The sequence below is a fragment of the Coregonus clupeaformis genome, chromosome 40 (genome assembly GCF_020615455.1).
Source record: "Coregonus clupeaformis isolate EN_2021a chromosome 40, ASM2061545v1, whole genome shotgun sequence".
Classification (NCBI taxonomy): Eukaryota; Metazoa; Chordata; class Actinopteri; order Salmoniformes; family Salmonidae; genus Coregonus; species Coregonus clupeaformis.
The window spans coordinates 2,673,175-2,697,021 of record NC_059231.1 but is presented as its reverse complement, the minus strand read 5'-3'; the positions used below and the strand labels follow the sequence as shown (position 1 = coordinate 2,697,021).

General features: G+C 46.3%; 1 protein-coding gene across 1 annotated transcript in view; it reads right to left on the bottom strand.

The window, feature by feature from the left end:
• Nucleotides 1-23,397, bottom strand: part of LOC121555092 (potassium voltage-gated channel subfamily H member 3) — a 169,131-nt gene extending 145,734 nt beyond the window's left edge. The window contains exon 1 of the mRNA XM_045211996.1: nucleotides 22,979-23,397. Within this exon, the coding sequence (XP_045067931.1) occupies nucleotides 22,979-23,054 (76 nt within the window). The 5' untranslated portion in view covers nucleotides 23,055-23,397. The remainder of the gene's footprint in view (nucleotides 1-22,978) is intronic.
• Between the last annotated feature and the right edge of the window lie 450 nt (nucleotides 23,398-23,847).

The window sequence follows — 23,847 nt, the reverse complement described above, 5'->3', positions numbered from 1 at the left end:
ATCTCTCTGTACTTTGCTCCGTTCATCTTTCCCTCGATCCTGACTAGTCTCCCAGTCCCTGCCGCTGAAAAACATCCCCACAGCATGATGCTGCCACCACCATGCTTCACCATAGGGATGGTGCCAGGTTTCCTCCAGACGTGACGCTTGGCATTCAGGCCAAAGACTTCAATCTTGGTATCATCAGACCAGATAATCTTGTTTCTCATGGTCTGAGAGTCTTTAGGTGCCTTTTGGCAAACTCCAAGCGGTCTGTCATGTGACTTTTACTGAAGAGTGGCTTCCGTCTGGCCACTCTACCATAAAGGCCTGATTGGTGGAGTGCTGCAGAGATGGTTGTCCTTCTGGAAGGTTCTCCCATCTCCACAGAGGAACTCTGGAGCTCTGTCAGAGTAACCATCGGGTTCTTGGTCACCTCCCTGACCAAGGCCCTTCTCCCCCGATTGCTCACTTTGGCTGGGCGGCCAGCTCTCGGAAGAGTCTTGGAGGTTCCAAACTTCTTCCATTTAAGAATGATGGAGGCCACTGTGTTCTTGGGGACCTTCAATGCTGCAGACATTTTTTGGTACCCTTCCCCAGATCTGTGCTCGACACAATCCTGTCTCGGAACTCTACGGACAATTCCTTCGACCTCATGACTTGGTTTTTCCTCTGACATGCACTGTCAACTGTGGGACCTTATATAGACAGGTGTGTGCCTTTCCAAATCATGTCCAATCAATTGAATTTACCACAGGTGGACTCCAATCAAGTTGTAGAAACATCTCAAGGATGATCAATGGAAACAGGATGCACCTGAGCTCAATTTCGAGTCTCATAGCAAAGGGTCTGAATACTTAGGTAAATAAGGTATTTCTGTTTTAGTTTTTTTATAAATGCGCCAAAGTTTCTACAAAACTGAATATGCCACATTTTTGTTACCTGAGAACAAACTAGCAAACCCCTTCTCCCACTCATTAAGTACCTGTGTAATATCAGAGTTCAGCCCCCCTGGTCTTCCCTGACTTCCATTGGAAATTTGGTCCTAACTTACTTATTTGGCTCCAAACCTGTTGAGGATTTCTTGTCTGTATCTCCTCAAGGTGTAATAACTTCCCTCTCTGATATCTCAGTCTTTTTCTTGAATTCCTTCCTTAAATGTTCTCTTGTATCTCTATCTTTACACTGTATAAATAAGTGCTCGGCCTTGCGCATTACAGACCATAAGTCCCTAATCTAATCATTCCAATAAGGCTTGTTCGGTGTCACGTCTCCTCCCGTTGCTCCCCTCCGGCGCTCTGATTCGCCGGTCTACTGAGCCACCGGTGTGGGCACACCACCTCAGCAACACCGGAATGGAAACCCAAATCACCTCCAGCGCACCTGCACCTCATCATCTCATCACCACCCCTATATAGCCCTGGACTGTTCAGTGTTGTATTGTGTGTGATTGTTAGTGTCATGTCGTGTACTCGCTCTTTGTTGTTCTCTTGCTCAGGGTTAAGTAAACCTTTAGATTGTTGATTCCTGCGTCTGCGTCCTACCTCTTCGTATTCTCAGTACTCGTCACAGAATCACACACCTCACGAAGATGGATGCAGCAGGTAATCCTCCTGGAGTTTCCCAGTGCCTCGACCAGCACCAGCAGCAGATTGCCCAGCTGAACGCCTCCATGCAGGAAGTGCTCCAAACGCTGCATAAACTGACCATCGCTCCAGTTCCACCTCAGGGAGCGGCGAGTGCACCTAGTCCACCTTCTCCTGTGCTATCACTAACGTCTGAGGGACCCCTCGCCCTGCCGGAGCGCTATGACGGAAAAACTACTAAATGTAGAGGCTTCCTGCTACAGGTTTCACTGTATCTGGCGCATCAGCATGGGGCATCTCCATCAGACCAAAACAGGATAGCGCTGGTGATTTCGCTACTAAAGGGAAAGGCACTGGATTGGGCCACGGCAGTCTGGGAAGGAGGTGAGGCCGCGGCGCTTCCCTACTCCACCTTCCTTGATCGGTTCAGGGCGGTGTTCGATCATCCCATGGAGGGAAAGGACGGGGGTGAGCGTCTCCTCCGGCTACACCAGGGAGAGGAGGCCGCGTTCGAGTACGCCCTGAGCTTTCGCACGGGGGCGGCGTCTTCTGGCTGGAATGAGCGTGCTCTGTGCACGGCCTTCAGGAGAGGCTTACGGGAGGACATCATGACGGAACTCACATGTTGGGACAACGAGATGGACCTTGATACCCTCATCGCCACGTCCATTCGTCTCGACGACATGTTGAGAGACCGACGGCGTTCCCAACACCACCCGGAGCCTCGACGCTCACCCCATCTGAACTATGGAAGCCGCCCTGCCTCCAAGTCCTCACACATGGAGGTGGGCAGCACCCCCTACACCACCACGGACCACAGATCTCCTGGCGGCTCCCTATCTAGGCGGTATGACTCCCGTCGCCGCTCCGTGAGTGTTCCGTCATCACCTGTCACCAAACCATTGTTTTTAGTTCCCCTAACGGTGAATGGTTCTTCCTTCTCTTCGCTTTCCACGGCAATGATAGATTCTGGATCAGCGGGGAACCTTATCGATAGGGAGCTGGTCTCTGAATGGGGGTTGCCAACCGTGCCACTGCCGTCTCCATTACACGTCACCTCGCTGGACAATAAACCACTCGGATCAGGCACCATTACGCACGTCACTCTCCCCATCACCATTCCCACACTACCGGAGCACCACGAGGAGCTGTCCTTCCACATCGTCACGTCACAACCTTCACCGGATCGTCTTGGGATTGCCCTGGCTCAGACTACACAACCCCACCATCAATTGGATCACCAAGAGGATCACAGCCTGGTCCCCCTCATTCCGGAGGACCTGCCTGCCGGTGGTTTGTTGTTCCACATCAGTGGAGAGTCCGGAGTCCGCCCTCCAGCCCAACATTCCACGTGAGTACGCAGATCTCTCCGATGTCTTCTCTGCCTCCAAGGCTACGTGTCTCCCTCCTCACAGGGCCTGGGACTGCGCCATTGACCTGCTGGAGGGACAACACCCCCTGAAGAGTCGCATTTACTCCCTTTCCATAGCGGACACTGAGGCCATGGAGAAGTATGTGGCGGAGACCCTGAAACAGGGGTTCATCAGACGCTCTACCTCTCCTGCCTCCGCCAGCTTCTTCTTCGTGGCCAAAAAAGACGGAGGACTGAAGCCGTGCATTGACTACCAGGGCTGAACACAGTCACCACCAAGTACCGGTACCCCCTCCCTCTGGTTCTGTCGGCCATCAAGCAGCTGCGAGGGACCCGGTACTTTACCAAGTTGGACCTGAGGAGTGCCTACAACTTGATCTGAATCCGGAAAGGAGACGAGTAGAAGACGGCATTCAGCACTACATCAGGCCACTATGAATACTGCGTCATGCCCTACGGCCTCGCCAACGCACCTTCCGTGTTCCAGTCCTTCATCAATGACGTGTTCCGAGACATGCTGAGTAGACAGGTGGTGGTGTACATCGACGATATCCTGATCTACTCGGCTACATTTGAGGAGCACGTCAGGGGCGTCCGAGCGGTCCTACTCCGCCTCTGGAAATACAGCCTGTTGGTGAAGGAGGAGAAATGCGAATTCCACCAACAGGCCATCTCCTTCCTGGGATACAGGATCAGTACTCAGGGGGTGTTCATGGAAAGAGCGAAGACGGACGCTGTCAGGTCATGGCCAGTCCTCACCACCATCAAGGGCCTACAGAGCTTCCTGGGCTTCACAAATTTCTACCGCCGTTTCATCAGGTCCTTCAGCTCCAGAGCCGCCCCGCTCACCTCTTTCAAGGGTGGGCCTCAGAAGCTGGCCTGGAACCCTGAGGCTGACGCTGCCTTCAAGAGGCTGAAAGAGAGGTTCACCACAGCGCCCCTCCTAGAACACCCAGATCCGGCTCGTCCTTTCATCCTGGAGGTGGACGCATCTGAGGAGGGCGTGGGCGGGGTCCTCTCCCAGTGGCAAGGTAAGCCAGAGAAAATGTATCCCTGTGCCTTTTTCTCAAAAAAGCTTACCCCCACAGAGAGGAACTATGGAGTTGGAGACAGGGAGTTGTTGGCGGTGGTCCTCGCTCTGGAGGAATGGAGACACTGGCTGGAGGGCGCAGTCCATCCATTCCGGATTCTCACTGACCACCGGAATTTGGAGCACATATGGGCAGCGAAACGGATGAACTCTCGTCAAGCCAGGTGGGCCCAATTTCTTACTCGCTTTCAGTTTATTCTGTCCTACCGCCCAGGATCCCAGAATGTGAAGGCTGACGCACTCTCCAGGATGCACCATACTGGAGAAAGGTAGGATCTGGGGTGTCCTATCCTGCCTCCGTCTCTCATCGTGGCACATGTTGTTTTGGATGTGGACGAAGACATCCGCCTGGCGGCTCAGGAGGACCCAGCGCCTGCCAATGCCCCTCCGGTGCATGTGTATGTACCCACCAGGGTCCATGACCGCCTGCTGATCTGGGAGCACACCACCTTACGGCAGGGCACTCCGGTTTGACACGCACCCTACATTCTCTCTCACAAAAATACTGGTGGACCACCTTGGCTACTGATGTCTCCCGCTATATCAACTCCTGTTCCGTATGTGCCCAAACAAAGACACCTCGGAATGCCCCGGCAGGCAAAGTAGTTCATTTCATAGTGCCTCAGCGACCTTGGTCACACCTGTACATAGACTTTGTCACCGACCTCCCACGTTCTGACGGTAGATCGGTTTTCCAAATCATGCCGTTTTTTGCCACTAACTGGTCTTCCTTCTGCTCTCCAGGTCGCTGAGGTCCTGTTCCAACAGGTCTTCCGGCATTATGGACTTCCGGAGGACATCGTCTCCTCCCGTTGCTCACCTCCGGCGCTCTGATTCGCCGGTCTACTGAGCCACCGGTCTCAGCGCACCACCTCGACAACACCGGAATGGAAACCCAATGCACCCTAATCACCTCCAGCGCACCTGCACCTCATCTCATCACCACCCCTATATAGCCCTGGACTGTTCAGTGTTGTGCTGTTATGTGATTGTTAGTGTCATGTCGTGTACTCGCTCTTTGTTGTTCTCTTGCTCAGTGTAAAGTAAACCTTTACATTGTTGATTCCTGCGTCTGCGTCCTACCTCTTGGTATCCTCAGTACTCGTCACATTCGGCTTGTAAACTTTCCTGGACTTGGGGGTCTATTCTTTATTCACATAATTTTTTCCCATTTCAGAATATATGATATCACAAAATGTTTCATACCACACATCTAAATCAAATGTTCTTTCTTGACACCTTTGCAGAGATTCAATGAGTTCCAACAGAGCTCTACATGCTATTTCAGAACATAGAAAGTAATTTGGCACATTTATTTTCTTACATGTAGGCGTATGCGGGGTATGTATATTTTGCCTGAGTGATGCACAGTAATACCTGGTTGAGAAAGTTCATGGCCAACAGAAAATATCATACATAAAAGACAATGAAGTCAAAACATCTGCATTCTTCAACCATCTGTGTAGGGGGTAACACCTTAAATTCCAAAAACATTCTAGACAGTCATGGAGGTTAACTATAGTCCACCACAGCTTTTCCTTTGCCAGATATGGATGTAAAGTTATCGCTTAAGGGGCATATCCTTCCATTAATGATACACATTTTAGAGTCCCGAAGGAATTCTAATAGGGTTTCCCCGTGATGATTAACAAAGTCATCCAAAGCAACGCACGATGGAATATTATCAATATCATTTATATAGTCATCTAACCTCCCAATTCGACTGTTAATATCCTCACATATGTAAATAGCATCTGCTTCTGTATAAACAGTGGGGGAAAAAAGTATTTAGTCAGCCACCAATTGTGCAAGTTCTCCCACTTAAAAAGATGAGAGAGGCCTGTAATTTTCATCATAGGTACACGTCAACTATGACAGACAAAATTAGGAAAAGAAATCCAGAAAATCACATTGTAGGATTTTTAATGAATTTATTTGCAAATTATGGTGGAAAATAAGTATTTGGTCACTGTCACGCCCTGGCTCTGGGGACTCTTTAATGTTGAGCCAGGGTGTTAGTTTCTATGTTTTGTGTTTCTATGTTGGCCGGGGTGGTTCTCAATCAGAGGCAACGTGAATCAGCTGTTGCTTGTTGTCTCTGATTGGGAACCATACTTAGGTAGTCGTTTGGCATTTGTGTGGTGTGGTATCTTGTTCCGTGTAGGTTTGTGTTGGTGAACCTGTAGACTTCACGTATCGTTTGTTGTTTTTGTTCGTGTATTGTACAGCTAATAAATCATGTACGCTTATCACGCTGCGCCTTGGCCCGTTTCATCTAATGACGATCGTGACAGTCACCTACAAAACAAGCAAGATTTCTGGCTCTCACAGACCTGTAACTTCTTCTTTAAGAGGCTCCTCTGTCCTTCACTCGTTACCTGTATTAATGGCACCTGTTTGAACTTGTTATCAGTATAAAAGACACCTGTCCACAACCTCAAACAGTCACACTCCAAACTCCACTATGGCCAAGACCAAAGAGCTGTCAAAGGACACCAGAAACAAAATTGTAGACCTGCACCAGGCTGGGAAGACTGAATCTGCAATAGGTAAGCAGCTTAGTTTGAAGAAATCAACTGTGGGAGCAATTATTAGGAAATGGAAGACATACAAGACCACTGATAATCTCCCTCGATCTGGGGGCTCCACGCAAGATCTCACCCGTGGGGTCAAAATGATCACAAGAACGGTGAGCAAAAATCCCAGAACCACACGGGGGGACCTAGTGAATGACCTGCAGAGAGCTGGGACCAAAGTAACAAAGCCTACCATCAGTAACACACTACGCCGCCAGGGACACAAATCCTGCAGTGCCAGACGTGTCCCCCTGCTTAAGCCAGTACATGTCCAGGCCCGTCTGAAGTTTGCTAGAGTGCATTTGGATGATCCAGAAGAGGATTGGGAGAATGTCATATGGTCAGATGAAACCAAAATATAACTTTTTGGTAAATACTCAACTCGTCGTGTTTGGAGGACAAAGAATGCTGAGTTGCATCCAAAGAACACCATACCTACTGTGAAGCATGGGGGTGGAAACATCATGCTTTGGGGCTGTTTTTCTGCAAAGGGACCAGGACGACTGATCCGTGTAAAGGAAAGAATGAATGGGGCCATGTATCGTGAGATTTTGAGTGAAAACCTCCTTCCATCAGCAAGGGCATTGAAGATGAAACGTGGCTGGGTCTTTCAGCATGACAATGATCCCAAACACACCACCCGGGCAACGAAGGAGTGGCTTCGTATGAAGCATTTCAAGGTCCTGGAGTGGCCTAGCCAGTCTCTAGATCTCAACCCCATAGAAAATCTTTGGAGGGAGTTGAAAGTCCGTGTTGCCCAGAGACAGCCCCAAAACATCACTGCTCTAGAGGAGATCTGCATGGAGGAATGGGCCAAAATAGCAGCAACAGTGTATGAAAACCTTGTGAAGACTTACAGAAAACGTTTGACCTGTGTCATTGCCAACAAAGGGTATATAACAAAGTATTGAGAAACTTTTGTTATTGACCAAATACTTATTTTCTACCATAATATGCAAATAAATTCATTAAAAATCCTACAATGTGACTTTCTCATTTTGTCTGTCATAGTTGACGTGTACCTATGGTGAAAATTACAGGCCTCTCTCATCTTTTTAAGTGGGAGAACTTGCACAATTGGTGGCTGACTAAATACTTTTTTCCCCACTGTAGGTATACTTGACTTAACAAATTACTATAGAAGGAGAATGCATCTCTACCCCATGTGGACTGGTCAGGTGACAAATAGCATTAAAACACAAAACAATAATCTGACTCCCTATGTTCAAAGCGCAAACCAATAATTCCTTCTATGACTTTAGCGATGATTTAAATTGTATATGCTTTCATCTCAGACCTTACACATATCCCCACTCCCCCAGAGCCCTGGGGGCTTTCACATTCTATTGTGTCCATACCATACATACCCTTCAATGTCAATAGTTTCTTGCTGACGCAAATGTGTTTCATTTATAGAGATAATGTCTGGGTTTAAGGATTTTAGTATTGTTATCCGTAATTTATTGTTCAAGGTAGTCCATCTGTAAACATTCCAATGCGCTATTGAAATCGACCGAGTTTGGGAACCCCTGCCGTAAGGGATGGGAAGCCCCTCAGTATGTAGTAGGTCTGTCCACCCCATGTCCTTTCCGCGTTGTCCCTATGGTTGGTCTCGTTTCATGACCCGTCCGCTTCCCGTGACGAAATAGTCCTTTCCTCCCGGGATTTCCCTCATCAGCATCTTGAAGTTAAATTCTATAAGGCGATCGGTGTGGGATGGCCTCAAAGCTTTAGTTTTTTTCGTAACATGGAAACTTTCTCCTCCACGGCTGACACTCCACCTTCACGACCCTGGGACCTTTACCTCTCTCCCTCATCCTCTCAACTGCAATCACCTCTGTTTCTCAGCCTAGGCCTACCGATATCAGCTGGTTTAGGACCTCGTTTTCATCAGCTAGCAGTCCTGCCACTATGATAAGACACATCTGGGTCCAACTTTGTTGTTTTGGCAGCACCTATTCTCCCAGGTTCTAGGGATTCTACACAGGTCTCCAGATGTCCAACTTCAAAGGCTATGTGGTCTTGTAGCCGCTTGCTATTATTCTCTAGTTGAGTCAGCAAAGCTGTATGATTGTCCTGGATGGCTTTCTCCAAAGATGCAAGTAAACTGTCAACTTTGCTATTCATTCTGTCACGATCGTTTACGGACGAGACGGACCAAGGTGCAGCGTGATATGCATTCATGTTTATTGACGACTAAACACACGACAAAACAACAAACGAAACGTGATGTCCAAGGTAGCATACACACAACAATACCTTACACGGAACAAGATCCCACACCCCACTAGTGCCAACAGGCTACCTAAGTATGGTCCCCAATCAGAGACAATGAGCTACAGCTGCCTCTGATTGGGAACCACCCTGGCCAACATAGATCTAAACGATTTAGAAACTAACATAGACAAACCCAACATAGAAAATACACACCCTGACTCAACAAATACGAGTCACTAGAGTCAGGGCATGACAGTACCCCCAAAGGTGCGGACTCCGACCGCGCCACATAAACCTAACAGGGTAGGGGCCGGGTGGGCATTCCGCCTCGGAGGCGGATCCGGCTCCGGGTGTGACCACCACTTACTCTCCACCTCCCCGTTGCGGCCCTGGTCTGGTCTGGACCTTGGCGCGCTGCTTCCTCTCTCCTTCCTCCCACAAAGTACCACGCCCTGTCTGGACCCTGGTGTGGGAGACCCCGAACCTGGAGAGGGGCTGACGTCTGGGTCTGGACTGGAACCGCTGACTGGAGCTGGACCCGACGACGGTGGATCGAACTGCTCTGGCTCCGGGGTGGAGCCGCTGACCGGAACTAGATCAGGCACCGGTGGAGCGGACTGCTCTGGCTCCGGAGTGGAGCTGCTGACCGGTGCCGGACCAGGCACCAGTGGAACAGGCACGGGCCGTGCCGGACTGGCACACGCACCACTGGCTTGGTGCGGGGAGCAGGTACGGGCCGGACTGGGCTGACGACGCGCACCCCTGGCTTGGTGCGGGGAGCAGGAACGGGCCGGACTGGGCTGACGACGCGCACCACTGGCCTGGTGCGGGGAGCAGGAACAGGCCGGGCCGGGCTGGCGACGCGCACCACTGGCTTGGTGCGAGGGACAGGAACAGGTCGGACCGGGCTGGCGACGCGCACCACTGGCTTGATGCGAGGAGCAGGAACGGGCCGAACCATACTGGGAACACCCACCACTGGCTTAGTGTGGGAATCAGGAACGGGCCGGACCGGACTGGCGACACGCACCACTTGATATGTGCGAGGAGCGGGACTGGGTTCCTTCATTAACCCCCGCTCCTTCTGCTGCCTAACCAGCTCCTCTCGCCGTGTCTCTACACTTTCCTTCTTTCCTTTTTCCCATCTTTGTACCTAGGCTCCTTATCTCCATCATGCTATTGGCACATTCTTTCTTTCTGAAACTTAATTTCATGTCATGTTTGCAATCATATCATGTGAAAAAATGCACGGGAACTCTGTCAGGGTAGAACAGTCTTTTATTATGAACCAGTCAGTTGGTGATTAATGACACTTGTTTCTACAATTATGAGAAAATATTAATATTGGTATGAAATATATGTAGTTGTATGGAAATAAATTATTAATCTATTATGAATAATAATTGGCTGTATGGATTCATTAAACTTTTTGTCAACAATGTGGTCAAAAATGCGCAGCATGGGGGGCCTCGAGCAGATAAAATATTATTTTTAAATAATGCCCAGCTCACGAGGCCCCTTGATGATGTAAGGCCTAAGGCATTTGCCTCTTCTGCCTAATGTTAAGTCCGCCACTGAGTCATAGATAATCAACAAAGAAATACATAATTAGGCTTTTGACAGCTAGTGGTGGTGGTGGGGGTGGGGGTGGTGGTGGTGGTGGTGGTGGTGGTAGTGGGGGGGGGTGGTAGTGGTGGTGGGTGTGGTGGTAGTGGTAGTAGTGGTGGTGGTAGTGGTGGTGGTAGTGGTGGTGGTGGTAGAGACGTGGGATGTGAGAGTGGGTGATGTGTAACCACACCATGAAATGCAGACAGAGGCTCTGACACTTGGCCTGTTGTTGTATACCAGAGCGTGGTGGTAAACTGCATGCATCATACCGAGAGGGGAGAAAGAAGGTTCAGCCAACTTAGGAAAAGTAATAACATCCGTCATCCCGAGAGGGGGCCTATAAATAAGAGCATCAGCATCATGTTTCCAGAAGTATGATTCAGGTTGAAGGTGTGACACTGGGGAGACAGGCGTGTGATGTGACTAGACATGGGGCGGCAGTGGTCCTTAGGCCACACAGCATCTCCTACAGTGTTAAGATAAAGACATAAGGTGGATTAACCTTCTTGTGAATCTGGAACATGGCAGTCAGTTGACTGTTTGAACCTTGAGTCTTCTGTGCCCTGTGCACCACTAGACTGTGTTACCATGCTGAGCTAAAGCCTAGACATTTAACTCTGGTAGGCAACGCAAGTCTTCAGATCTTAGGGAAGGTTACTTAAAACAGCAGCCTATGAGCACTATTTGGGACACATCCAGACTGGGACAAAACTAAACTCTAGTCGTCTCTCTCTCTCTCTCTCTCTCTCTCTCTCTCTCTCTCTCTCTCTCTCTCTCTCTCTCTCTCTCTCTCTCTCTCTCTCTCTCTCTCTCTCTCTCTCTCTCTCTCTCTCTCTCTCTCTCTCTCTCTCTCTCTCTCTCTCTCTCTCTCTCTCTCTCTCTCTCTCTCTCTCTCTCTCTCTCTCTCTCTCTCTCTCTCTCTCTCTCTCTCTCTCTCTCTCTCTCTCTCTCTCTCTCTCTCTCTCTCTCTCTCTCTCTCTCTCTCTCTCTCTCTCTCTCTCTCTCTCTCTCTCTCTCTCTCTCAATGAGAGCTTTAGAAGGAACCCACTGGGCACACAGTTGTTGAATCAACGTTGTGTCCACGTCATATCCATGAAATTACATTGGACCAGCCTGGAATTGAAGTTGAATTGACATCTGTGCCCAGTGGGAAATGTGTTTCTCTGTATCTCTTTGTCAGACTGTTTATAAAACACAAAGCTTTGCGTGTTTGTTTGTCGCAGGCAACAGCGAGATGCAAGAACAAAATGGCTTTATATTTAGCTCCGCAGATGCTTTGTTCAAACGCTCTGGTTCCGACACTCGACAGATCCCTGTCCCATGTCTGACAACACAGAGAGGTCGCAATGAATCCTTGACATCCATGGGAGTTAATTACAATGACTGCACTTAGATTGCTGGAGGTGGGTAATTAGTGTGAACAGCAAACGAATACTGCAAATAGAAAAAATAAAGAAAAAAAGGCCTGTGTTTTTGTAGATCTCAGAGGAGAAATTGAGTGGACCTCTTCTTGATGAGCAGAGTTCATTTGGATGCAGGATAGTTGGAAATAATGTGTGTGGATGGCTCTGTGAAAGAACATGTGTGGATGGATCTCTGTTGGATGAGCCAGCATTCGTTAATCTGGATATACTCGACCGGTCAAAGGTTTTAGAACACCCACTCATTCAAGGGTTTTTCTTTATTTTTACTATTTTCTATATTGTAGAATAATAGTGAAGACATCAAAACTATGAAATAACACATATTCAAAAACGTTTGACCGGTAGTGTATAGTCGTTGGAAGTTGGAGGGGCTTCTTGCGTTCTGAGTTCTGTCTGGTTCTGAGTTCTGGTGGATACTTGAGTCACTTGGTTGGGTTGGACTACAGTCAAACTGTTGAAGCGGCTCCAGCACTGAGGACTGAGGACTAGAGGGTGCCAAGTTAATTAGGCTAAACGGTTTGTATAAAGTTGGGTACTATAAAGTCGGCATCTTGCCTGCTCTCAAGAAAGACCAAGGACTGTTTTGGCTCTTTAATTTAGTTTTCAAAGGAGAGCGCTCTTGGAGTCATACACAATGCCCTCATGCCTATGACAGAGAAAATAATATAAATAATTACAGACAATTAGTAGGCTAATATGCATGGGTGACCAGAGGAAATGTCAAGAAAGTCCATTGATTGACAGGTGAAGCGCGCACACACACACACACTGCAGCGTTCAATAACAGATTATCCCGACTGCCTATATCTATGTATGATTGTGTTCCACACAATTTTCCTTTATAAAGCCGTGACTTAATCATACACTATCTGCTGAAGAGCCACATTAAGGTTTTCAACTAAATGAAAAAACCTCATGACAGGATTAGTTAAGAGAGCAACAATTCCCACCAGCATCTGAAGACTTATTCCACATCAATCCAAAGTGGTAGTAAGATGAGCTAAAGTGAGTGTGCCTTGAGCATCTGCTCTTATCTTCCTCTAGACTCTAGAGGATGAGGAGAGGAGAGGGTGAGGAGAGGGTGAGGAGAGGGTGAGGAGAGGAGATGGTGAGGTTTTGGAGAGGGGAGCATGAGGAGAGGAGAGGGTGAGGAGAGGAGAGGGTGAGGAATGGGAGAGGGGAGGGTGAGAAGAGGAGAGGGTGAGGAATGGGAGAGGGAGGGTGAGGACGGATTGTTGGAATGGATGAGATTGGATCTGCCTCTCGGCGTGTTCACACCGGCGTCAGATAGCGCTTTTATCAAGCTGTCACACACAAATGGTTTAGGGGAACACTCTCTTACGCAACTCACAGACTGTCACTATGGAAACTCCATCACAATTAGGGTAGAATGTTTTGCCGTTATTTTACAAAAATTCCATCCAGAGAATAAATCAATTTTCTTCCGGGTAACCCGGTATTTCCCGCCAAAACCAGAAGTGTCATTCAAAAGCATATACAGTTGAAGTCTGAAGTTTACATACACTTACGTTGGAGTCATTGAAACTTGTTTTTCAACCACTCCACAAATTTCTTGTTAACAAACTATAGTTTTGGCAAGTCGGTTAGGACATCTACTTTGTGCATGACACAAGTAATTTTTCCAACAATTGTTTACAGACAGATTATTTCACTTATAATTCACTGTATCACAATTCCAGTGGGTCAGACGTTTACATACACTAAATTGACTGTGCCTTTAAACAGCTTGGAAAATTCTAGAAAATGATGTCATGGCTTTAGAAGCTTCTGATAGGCTAATTGACATCAGTTGAGTCAATTGGAGGTGTACCTGAAAATCTATTTCAAGGCCTACCTTCAAACTCAGTGCCTCTTTGCTTGACATCATGGGAAAATCAAAAGAAATCAGCCAAGACCTCAGAAAATAAATTGTAGACCTCCACAAGTCTGGTTCATCCTTGGGAGCAATTTCCAAACGGCTGAAGGTACCACGTTCATCTGTACAAACAATAGTACGCAAGTATAAACACTAAGGAGAGATGCAAACAAATTTGTGCACAACATTTTAGAGAAATACGATTTTTGTGCGTATGGGACATTTCTGGGATCTTTTATTTCATCTCATGGAACATGGGACCAACATTTTACATGTTGCATTTATATTTTTGTTCAGTGTATATGATATAGGCTACTGCACATTACGCACAACAGAAAAACATAAAAGCCCATAGATGTAGCTAGCTATATGCTCTCTTGGGTAAATAAATGAAACTAGCTCCAGTAGGCTAATATTTTTGAGTGTGAACTGTACTGTATTGTATTATACTGTTTTATATGGACTGGAATTACGGACATCGTTCAAACCATGATAAAGCAGGGAGAGAACATGTGATTCTGGTGCATGACCTACGGCCTACAAAGTTGCTTCATTCCTTCCTCGTTTTCAACAGTTAAATCAAATACTGTACATTTCGTTGTCCTTATCTTCATCATTCTAATGACATCCTTGAATAATATAGGACTAGAATTAGATGCAGAAGGCTTTCACTTCTCCTCAAGAAGATTGAATGGTTATGGGTCTGAATAAATAACTGCTATAGCCTACTGCCATCGTGCATTTGCTCTTCTTTCAAACTACCCCTGAGTTCTATTGGCTGCTGTATTTAACATTCAGCAAACAAGAGCTTTGAATAGTCTATCGGTATTAGAAATGCAATAAAAATCATTTCCAGCAAGCTATTCTAGTCTAGTTTTTCCTGCATGAGACTCCAAGAGCTAATGAGCGTTTTCTAAAGAGAGGCCAGCGGAGCACAGGTGTGTGCGTATTGCGCAAGAGACAGAGGCTATAAGTTAGAAGCTTATTATGCATAACCCATCATGAATTAGCTAAATATAAGGCTAATACTGCATTGAGTGTATTACCTGAAAGAGGTAGGCTAGGACATCTACAGTGCCCTCCACTAATATTGGGCAAACCGGGCTGTGAATCTTTTTTCTTTGCTATTTATCCTCTTGGTCTTTCATTCAAAATATTATCTCAAATCGAACCTTTAATTGAAGTATAATAAAAATAAAAATAAAGTGAAATAAATGAAAAACATATTTTTCCACAAAAGGTTGTTGAGCTGCACAAATCAGGAAATGGCTATAGGAAAATAGCTCAACGGTTGAAAATGACCATTTCCACTATCAGTGCAATAATTAAAAAGTTTAAAGCAACTGGAGATGTTAACAATTGGCCTGGAAGAGGACATGTGTCTATATTGACCCCACGCACAGTGAGGAGGATTGTTCGAGTGGCCAAAAAATCTCAAAGGATCACAGCTGGAGAATTGCAGACGTTAGTTGGGTCTTGGGGGCAGAAAGTCTGCAAAACTACGATCAGACGCCACCTACATAACCACAAGTTGTTTGGGAGGGTTGCCATAAAAAAGCCTTTACTGTCATCAAACAACAAACTCAAGCGCCTACAGTTTGCCAAACGTTAATGGAACTTTCAATGGGACCGGGTTCTATGGTCAGATGAGACCAAAATATAGCTTTTTGGAAACAAACATCAGAGGTGGGTTTGGCGTAGACAGAAAGAAAGCCATGCAGAAAAGTACCTCATCCCCACTGTGAGGTATGGTGGTGGATCTTTGATGTTTTCTACCAAAGGCCCTGGACACCTTGTTAGGATACATGGTATCATGGACTCCATCAAGTACCAGCAGATATTACATCAAAAACCTGACTGCCTCTGCTAGGAAGCTTAAACTGGGCCGTGGTTGGATCTTCCAGCAGGACAATGATCCAAAGCACACCTCAAAATCAACACAAAAATGGTTCACTGACCACAGAATCAAGGTTTGGCCATGGCCATCCCAGTTCCCTGACCTAAACCTCATAGAAAACCTTTGGGATGAGCTGAAGAGGAGAGTCCATCAGCGTGGACCTCGGAATCTGAAGGATCTGGAGAGATTCTGTATGGAGGAACGGTTTATAGGAGTTACGCATTATAGGAGAAGACTCAGAGCTGTTATCTTGGCAAAGGAGGTTGCACAAAGTATTGAATGAAGGGGTGCCAATAATTGTTGCACACATACTTGAGAAAAATATTTGTTTTATGATAATAATTTATTTTTTCTTTCAATTATTTTACTTTAATTAAAGGTTAGATTTTTGTGAATATTTTGAATGAAAGACCAAGAGGATAAACAATAAAAACATTTTTTTCACAGCCCGTTTTGCTCATATTTACCAAGGGTGCCAATATTAGGTGAGGGCTATATACAGTGCATTCGTAAAGTAAAATGGATTAAATGTTTTTTTTCCCTCATCAATCTACACACAATACCCCATAATGAAAAAGCAAAAACAGGTTTTATAAATTTTTGCAAGTGTATTAAAAATAAAAATAAACTTCAATATTACATTTGCATAAGTATTCAGACCCTTTACTCAGTATTTTGTTGAAGCACCTTCGATCTGGTTCAAGTCCGGGCTCTGGCTGGGCCACTCAAGGACATTCAGATACTTGTCCCGAAGCCACTCCTGCGTTGTCTTGGCTGTGTGCTTAGGGTCATTGTCCTGTTGGAAGGTGAACCTTCGCCCCAGTCTGACGTCCTGAGCACTCTGGAGCAGATTTTCATCAAGGATCTCTCTGTACTTTGCTCCGTTCATCTTTCCCTTGATCCTGACTAGTCTCCCAGTCCCTGCCGCTGAAAAACATCACGACAGCATGATGCTGAGTCTTTTAGGTGCCTTTTGGCACTCCAAGCGGGCTGTCATGTGCCTTTTACTGAGGAGTGGCTTCCATCTGGCCACTCTACCATAAAGGCCTGATTGGTGGAATGCTGCAGAGATGGTTGTCCTTCTGGAAGGTTCTCCCATTTCCACAGAGGAACTCTGGAGCTCTGTCAGATTCTTGGTCACCTCCCTGACCCAGGCCCTTCTCCCCCGATTGCTCAGTTTGGCCGGGCGGCCAGCTCTAGGAAGAGTCTTGGTGGTTCCAAACTTCTTCCATTTAAGAATGATGGAGGCCACTGTGTTCTTGGGGACCTTCAATGCTGCAGAAATTTTTTGGTACCCTTCCCCAGATCTGTGCCTCGACACAATCCTGTCTCGGCGCTCTACGGACAATTCCTTCGACATGGCTTGTTTTTGCTCTGACATGCACTGTCAACTGTGGGACCTTATATAGACAGGTGTGTGCCTTTCCAAATCATGTCCAATCAATTGAATTTACCACAGGTGGACTCCAATGAAGTTGTAGAAGCATCTCAAGGATGATCAATGGAAACAGGATGCACCTGAGCTCAATTTCGAGTCTCATAGCAAAGGGTCTGAACACTTATGTAAATAAGGTTTTTCTGTTTTTATTATAAATTTGCAAAAAATTCTAAAAACCTGTTTTCGCTTTGTCATTATGGGGTATTGTGTGTAGATTGATGAGGGAAAAAAATAATATCATCAATTTTAGAATAAGGCTGTAACTTAACAAAATGTGAAAAAACTCAAGGGGTCTGAATACTTTCCGAATGCACTATATATCAATCTAGAACAGGATTTTCTATTTTGGATGCAATTTGAATGGAGTTGATGCAGAGGCCGCACAGTGTGTTGTGAAGTGAATGTATTGCAATGTTTTTTAAATTGTATAACTGCCTTAATTTTGCTGGACCCCAGGATCTATAATAAATACAAATACAAATACAGATACAGATGGAAAGAGAGAAAGACTGTGAGACTGCTCGCGCATGCACTGATTTAAAGCAACAATACTCGAGTGATAGGCTTTTTAAAAACTCTGCAGCTGCAATTTAAAATGAATAATCTTCACAATTCAAAAATAAGGTGACCCCCAAAACCCAGATGGAGATGAGTAAATTAGACGCGCATTCGGTCTTTATATTACTGTAGCTTAGGTTATGCTGCAGCAAATGCAGGCCTACCTGTCACAAGAAAAAAAAGTGATGATGAGATCTACATGCATTGTGAACTGCGCTCAATACTGAGATGGGGTGTCTGTCCCCACCCTAAGCGTTGATGATTCATCATGCAGAGGCCATAGAGAAGCCAGATTTAGACATTGCATATAATTTAACTGTTCCATTTCACACCATGCTGTTCATATAAATAATTTATAATTTACCGGTTTATAGCAGTTATTTATCCCGGCAAAAGGGAGTGGTTTTGGGCGGTAAATCCCAGTAAATCTCGGTAACCAGGTTCCCGCCATTCAACCCTAATCACAATGGATCAAAACACAGAGAGACACACAAGGCTCAAGCAGCCCTGCTTGGAACTCGACCCCCCACTTCCCCGGCATGTGCCCTAAAACCTTTTGAAACTCGCCCTTTCAGATACAAAGTGTTTACTGCTTTACTGAATTAGAAATATGCAGCTATAAAACAACATCAACAATTATTTTCTGATCAAATCACATAAAGGTTGGAGATAGCCCTTGACCATGACTCTCAGTTCCATTACACTACACATAAGAGTCACTGGATAAAGGCATCTTCTGTAAGGGGGAGTTTTGTTAAGAGCCCTGACACTTGGTCTGAACACGAACACGCATTGCTTGCGGTATGGTTTTGGAAGCATAAGGATCTTATCTTTCATATCAGCGATATATATATATATTTTTAACAAAATGTTCAATTGATACACACCTTTATAGGGTTAGCGTTAGTGTTCCCACATGGCCATATCTCCACGTTGCGGCACTTGTTTATGGAAGACAGATGGAAGACATGCATGGCCACCTGTGCTAATTAGCTATCTAGCATGCTCCGAACACCTGTGTGTGTATTAGTGTAACTGGGGAGGAAGTGTAGGTCATCAACTGGAGGCACACACAGCTTGTGGATCTGTGCAAAACTGCTACAGTGAGTGCATATTATTTATTTGAAAGACTCTTTCTCGCTAATATGAAAGATAAGGGGCATATCAGCATATGTTTTGAAAACCGGTTTGAAAGCGATGGCGCTGGAGTAGATGGCTGCCGTTTTCGGGCTCCTAACCAATTGTGCAGGTTTTTTTGCGTTATTTGCAACTTATTTTGTGCATCATGTTTCTGCAACCGTCTCTTATGACCGAAAAGAGCTTCTGGATATCAGGACAGCGATTACTCACCTTGTACAGGACAAATATTTTTTATTTAACGAGTCGGACTGAAAGATTTACTTCAGACACCCGACAAGGCCCTGTCATTCGCAGGAGAAAGAGACAGAGATATTGGGGACGTAGGTCGGGGTGCCTTGTAAGGATCCGACGGCGAATAGGTAACCTGCCTCTACTATCAGTCCTATTAGCTAACGTACAATCGTTGGATAACAAAATAGACGAGCTACGATCACGAATATCCTACCAACGGGACATTAATAACTGTAATTTTTTCATTTTAGTCATTTAGCAGACGCTCTTATCCAGAGCGACTTACAGTTAGTGAGTGCATACATTTTTCATACTGGCCCCCCATGGGAATCGAACCCACAACCCTGGTGTTGCAAGCGCCATGCTCTACCAACTGAGCTACAGGAGGCTAAATCTTATGTTTCACCGAGTCATGGCTGAACGACAACATGGATAACATACAGCTGGCGGGGTTTACACTGCATCGGCAGGATAGAACAGCCGCCTCCGGTAAGACAAAGGGTGGCGGTCTGTATATATTTGTAAACAACAGCTGGTGCACAAAATCAAATATTAAGGAAGTCTCTAGGTTTTGCTCGCCTGAGGTAGAGTATCTCATGATAAGCTGTAGACCACACTAATTACCAAGAGAGTTTTCATCTATATTTTTCGTTGCTGTCTATTTACCAACACAAACCGATGCTGGCACTAAGACCGCACTCAATGAGCTGTATAAGGCCATAAGCAAACAGGAAAACGCTCATCCAGAGGCGGCGCTCCTAGTGGCCGGGGACTTTAATGCAGGGAAACTTAAATCTGTTTTACCTAATTTCTACCAGCATGTTAAATGTGCAACCAGAGGGAAAAAAACTCTAGACCACCTTTACTCCACACACAGAGACGCGTACAAAACTCTTCCTCGCCCTCCATTTGGCAAATCTGACCATAATTCTATCCTCCTGATCCCTGCTTACAGGCAAAAACGAAAGCAGGAAGCACCAGTGACTCGGTCAATAAAAAAAAGTGGTCAGATGACGCAGATGCTAAGCTACAGGACTGTTTTGCTAGCACAGACTGGAATATGTTCCGGGATTCTTCTGATGGCATTCAGGAGTACACCACATCAGTCACTGGCTTCATCAATAAGTGCATCGATGACGTCGTCCTCACAGTGACCGTACGTACATACCCCAACCAGAAGCCATGGTTGGGGCAACATCCGCACTGAGCTAAAGGGTAGAGCTGCCGCTTTCAAGGAGTGAGACTCTAACCCGGACGCTTATAAGAAATCCCGCTATGCCCTCCGACGAACCATCAAAGAGGCAAAGCGTCAATACAGGACTAAGATTGAATCGTACTACGCTCGTTGGATGTGGCAGGGCTTGCAAACTATTACAGACTACAAATGGAAGCACAGCCGCGAGCTGCCCAGTGACACAAGCCTACCAGACGAGCTAAATTACTTCTATGCTCGCTTTGAAGCAAGCAACACTGAAGCATGCATGAGAGCATCAGCTGTTCCGGACGACTGTGTGATCACGCTCTCCGTAGCTGATGTGAGTAAGACCTTTAAACAGGTCAACATTCACAAGACGGATTACCAGGATGTGTACTCCGAGCATGCGCTGACCAACTTGCAAGTGTCTTCACTGACATTTTCAACCTGTCCCTGACTGAGTCTGTAATACCAACATGTTTCAAGCAGACCACCATAGTCCCTGTGTCCAAGAACCCTAAGGTAACCTGCCTAAATGACTACAGACCCGTAGCACTCACGTCTGTAACCATGAAGTGCTTTGAAAGGCTGGTCATGGCTCACATCAACACCATTATCCCAGACACCCTAGACCCACTCCAATTTGCATACCGCCCCAACAGATCCACAGATGATGCAATCTCTATTGCACTCCACACTGCCCGTTCCCACCTGGACAAAAGGAACACCTACGTGAGAATGCTTTTCATTGACTACAGCTCAGTATTCAACACCATGGTGCCCTCAAAGCTCATCACTAACCTAAAGACCCTGGGACTAAACACCTCCCTCTGCAACTGGATCCTGGACTTCCTGACGGGCCTCCCCCAGGTGGTAAGGGTAGGTAACAACACATCTGCCATGCTGATCCTCAACACGGGGCCCCTCAGGGGTGCATGCTCAGTCCCCTCCTGTACTCCCTGTTCACCCATGACTGCATGGCCAGGCACGACTCCAACACCATCATTAAGTTTGTCGACGACACAACATGAGACAGCCTATAGGGAGGAGGTCAGACCTGGCCGTGTGGTGCCCGACAAAGCCTATTCCCCCTCAGGAGCTGCACCATCGAGAGCATCCTGACTAATTGCATCACTGCCTGGTATGGCAACTGCTCGGCCTCTGACTGCAAGGCACTACAGAGGGTAGTTCGTACGGCCCAGTACATCACTGGGGCCAAGCTTCCTGCCATCCAGGACCTCTATACCAGACGGTGTCAGAGGAAGGCCCTAAAAGTTGTCAAAGACTCCAGCCACCCTAGTCATAGACTGTTCTCTCTGCTACCAGACGGCAAGCGTACCTGAGCGCCAAGTCTAGATCCAAAAGGCTTCTTAACAGCTTCTACCCGCAAGCCTGAACAGCTAATCAAATTTACCTGGACTACCCCCCGCTGCCACTCTCTGTTTATTATCTATGCATAGTCACTTTAACTCCACCTACATGTACATATTACCTCAATTACCTCGACTAACCTGTTGCCCCCACATTGACTCTGTACCAGTCACCCCCTGTTTATAGCCTAGCTACTGTTATCTTACTGCAGCTCTTTAATTAGTTCGTTTTTTATTTTTTACTTATCTATATTTTCTTTACACTCATTTTTCTTAAAACTGCATTGTTGGTTAAGGGCTTGTAAGTAAGCATTTCACTGTAAGGTCTACACCTGTTTTTTTCCGCGCATGTGACAAATACAATTTGATTTGATGATTATTGACGTTTCTAAACCTTAAAACACCGCGTTGGAATTGTAGTTCACGTGGCCCCATCAGTGAGCGAATGTAAGCGCTGTAAACCCTAAATATGGAGAAGGGTTTTCGAGAGCTAGGTTGGAGACAGCTGAGGTGAAAGGTGGTAGATGGACATTAGCAGCCAGTGCAGTATTAAACAATGGACTGCAGTATTGCAGTTAAACATAGCAGGTGCGCTCAATTACCCCGACACTTAAGAATCAAGCCCGATCTATCCACGTGCACAATTGTAAACTTGGAAATTGTTTTATGCGGATTTCTGAATGTGATGTCTAAATCAGTCATGTCCCGATGTAGCAATAACTGCATTTGCTGTGTATTATTATGCACTGTTAACATATAGACTAATATGTTATTAAATTGTGTTCTTACACTGGTACAGTCATGCCCTATGAGAGATGTATGACTGCGCATGTGCGAAAATAAAGAAAGGGCATTCCCCCGTTCTGGTTAAAACACCAACGAAGAACATGTGTGTTTATTCCTCCGTTAAGTAAACCGGTATTCCTGTCCTGAAGATGACAGCACCAACATGCACCCCGTAGGCTACAATAGTAGGCAGAGAAAGGGTTATAATACGATGTGTTTATTATAGACTACAATGACCCCTTCAAGCATGCGGAGCTCAGTTGTGCGCCGGACAGAAACCACTGAACCAAGAAAGCACACAAAACAATATGCAAACTTTTTGCTAAAGCCAATTTAAGAAAACATCAGCTATCGATTATAATAACACGGTAAAGACAATGCTTTAACGCACAAATGGGATGAATAGGCATATACTGTCAATAAATGGAAATGAAAGTAGAATGGAAATGTCCGTTTCCTGCGTGGAAACACACCAATCAAATTGATTTCAGTGGAGCAATCCTTTCAGTGTGGAGACCGGTGCTTTGTCACTAAGATATTACTGGGTAGGCTATAAAGCAAGCCCTGAAAGTTAAAAACAGTAGAGGCTTTTAGGCGACCTATACGGCTTTATGACCTGGAGGTTGGTTACTTACGGGTGCCATCGAAGCGGGTGGCGATGGTGTCCAGGAAGGTGTTCTGCGGAGCCAGCAGACCTCTCATCACCGGCATCCTGGTACGGGTCGACTGGGTCCTCCTGCCTCGGCGCCCCGGGGCAGTGGATTCCTGTTCAGACCCAAACCCGGGAAAGAACCTTGACGTTCCGGGCGCGCATCCTAGCCCCTGGAGGAGCGCGCCGATCCGAGATGTGCGTGGCTCCACTTTGAGACCGGGGTTGTGACCATATCCTTCAAAAGGAAACGCGCATACCCGGTCTTGGAGAACCCAAATCTGGCACCAGCCTTTAGCTATAGATTACCAGCTATAAATAGCTTAGATTATTATTCTTTTTGTCTAGAAGAAACAGCGCAGGGTAAGGACAGCGCAAGTTTCGGTACTGATGCTGTGAACTGAACTCCGGAGACAAGCTCCTCCTCCGCGGTAAGCAATAGAGCGCGCGCTCTCCTCCTCCTTGCAGTTGCTTTGTTTCTCTTGGTTACTACTGCGAGCAGATGTCATGTCACGTGATATTTGGGGTCTATAGTTCCAGAGACCAATGCTCCTGGGTACATTGGAGGCTTGGCAGGGGTGACGATCCCATGTGATGCCCACAGACTTTCCTTTGGGGATAGGATGGGGGTTTGACAATAGTAGCTAGGCTACAAGATCCCGCTTTTCAACAAAATAAAGGAGATCCACTGTTGTAATATGCTATATCTCAAACTCCCTCCATAATCCGAAAATATAGGCAATGTCCAGGAACAAATCAAATTTCTGTTTAAACAAGTCAGCCTAAAACTCAATAATTGGCGCGGATAGGCCAAACAGCTGTCGCAGTTGCTATAGTGACAGTGGCTGTGCTTCA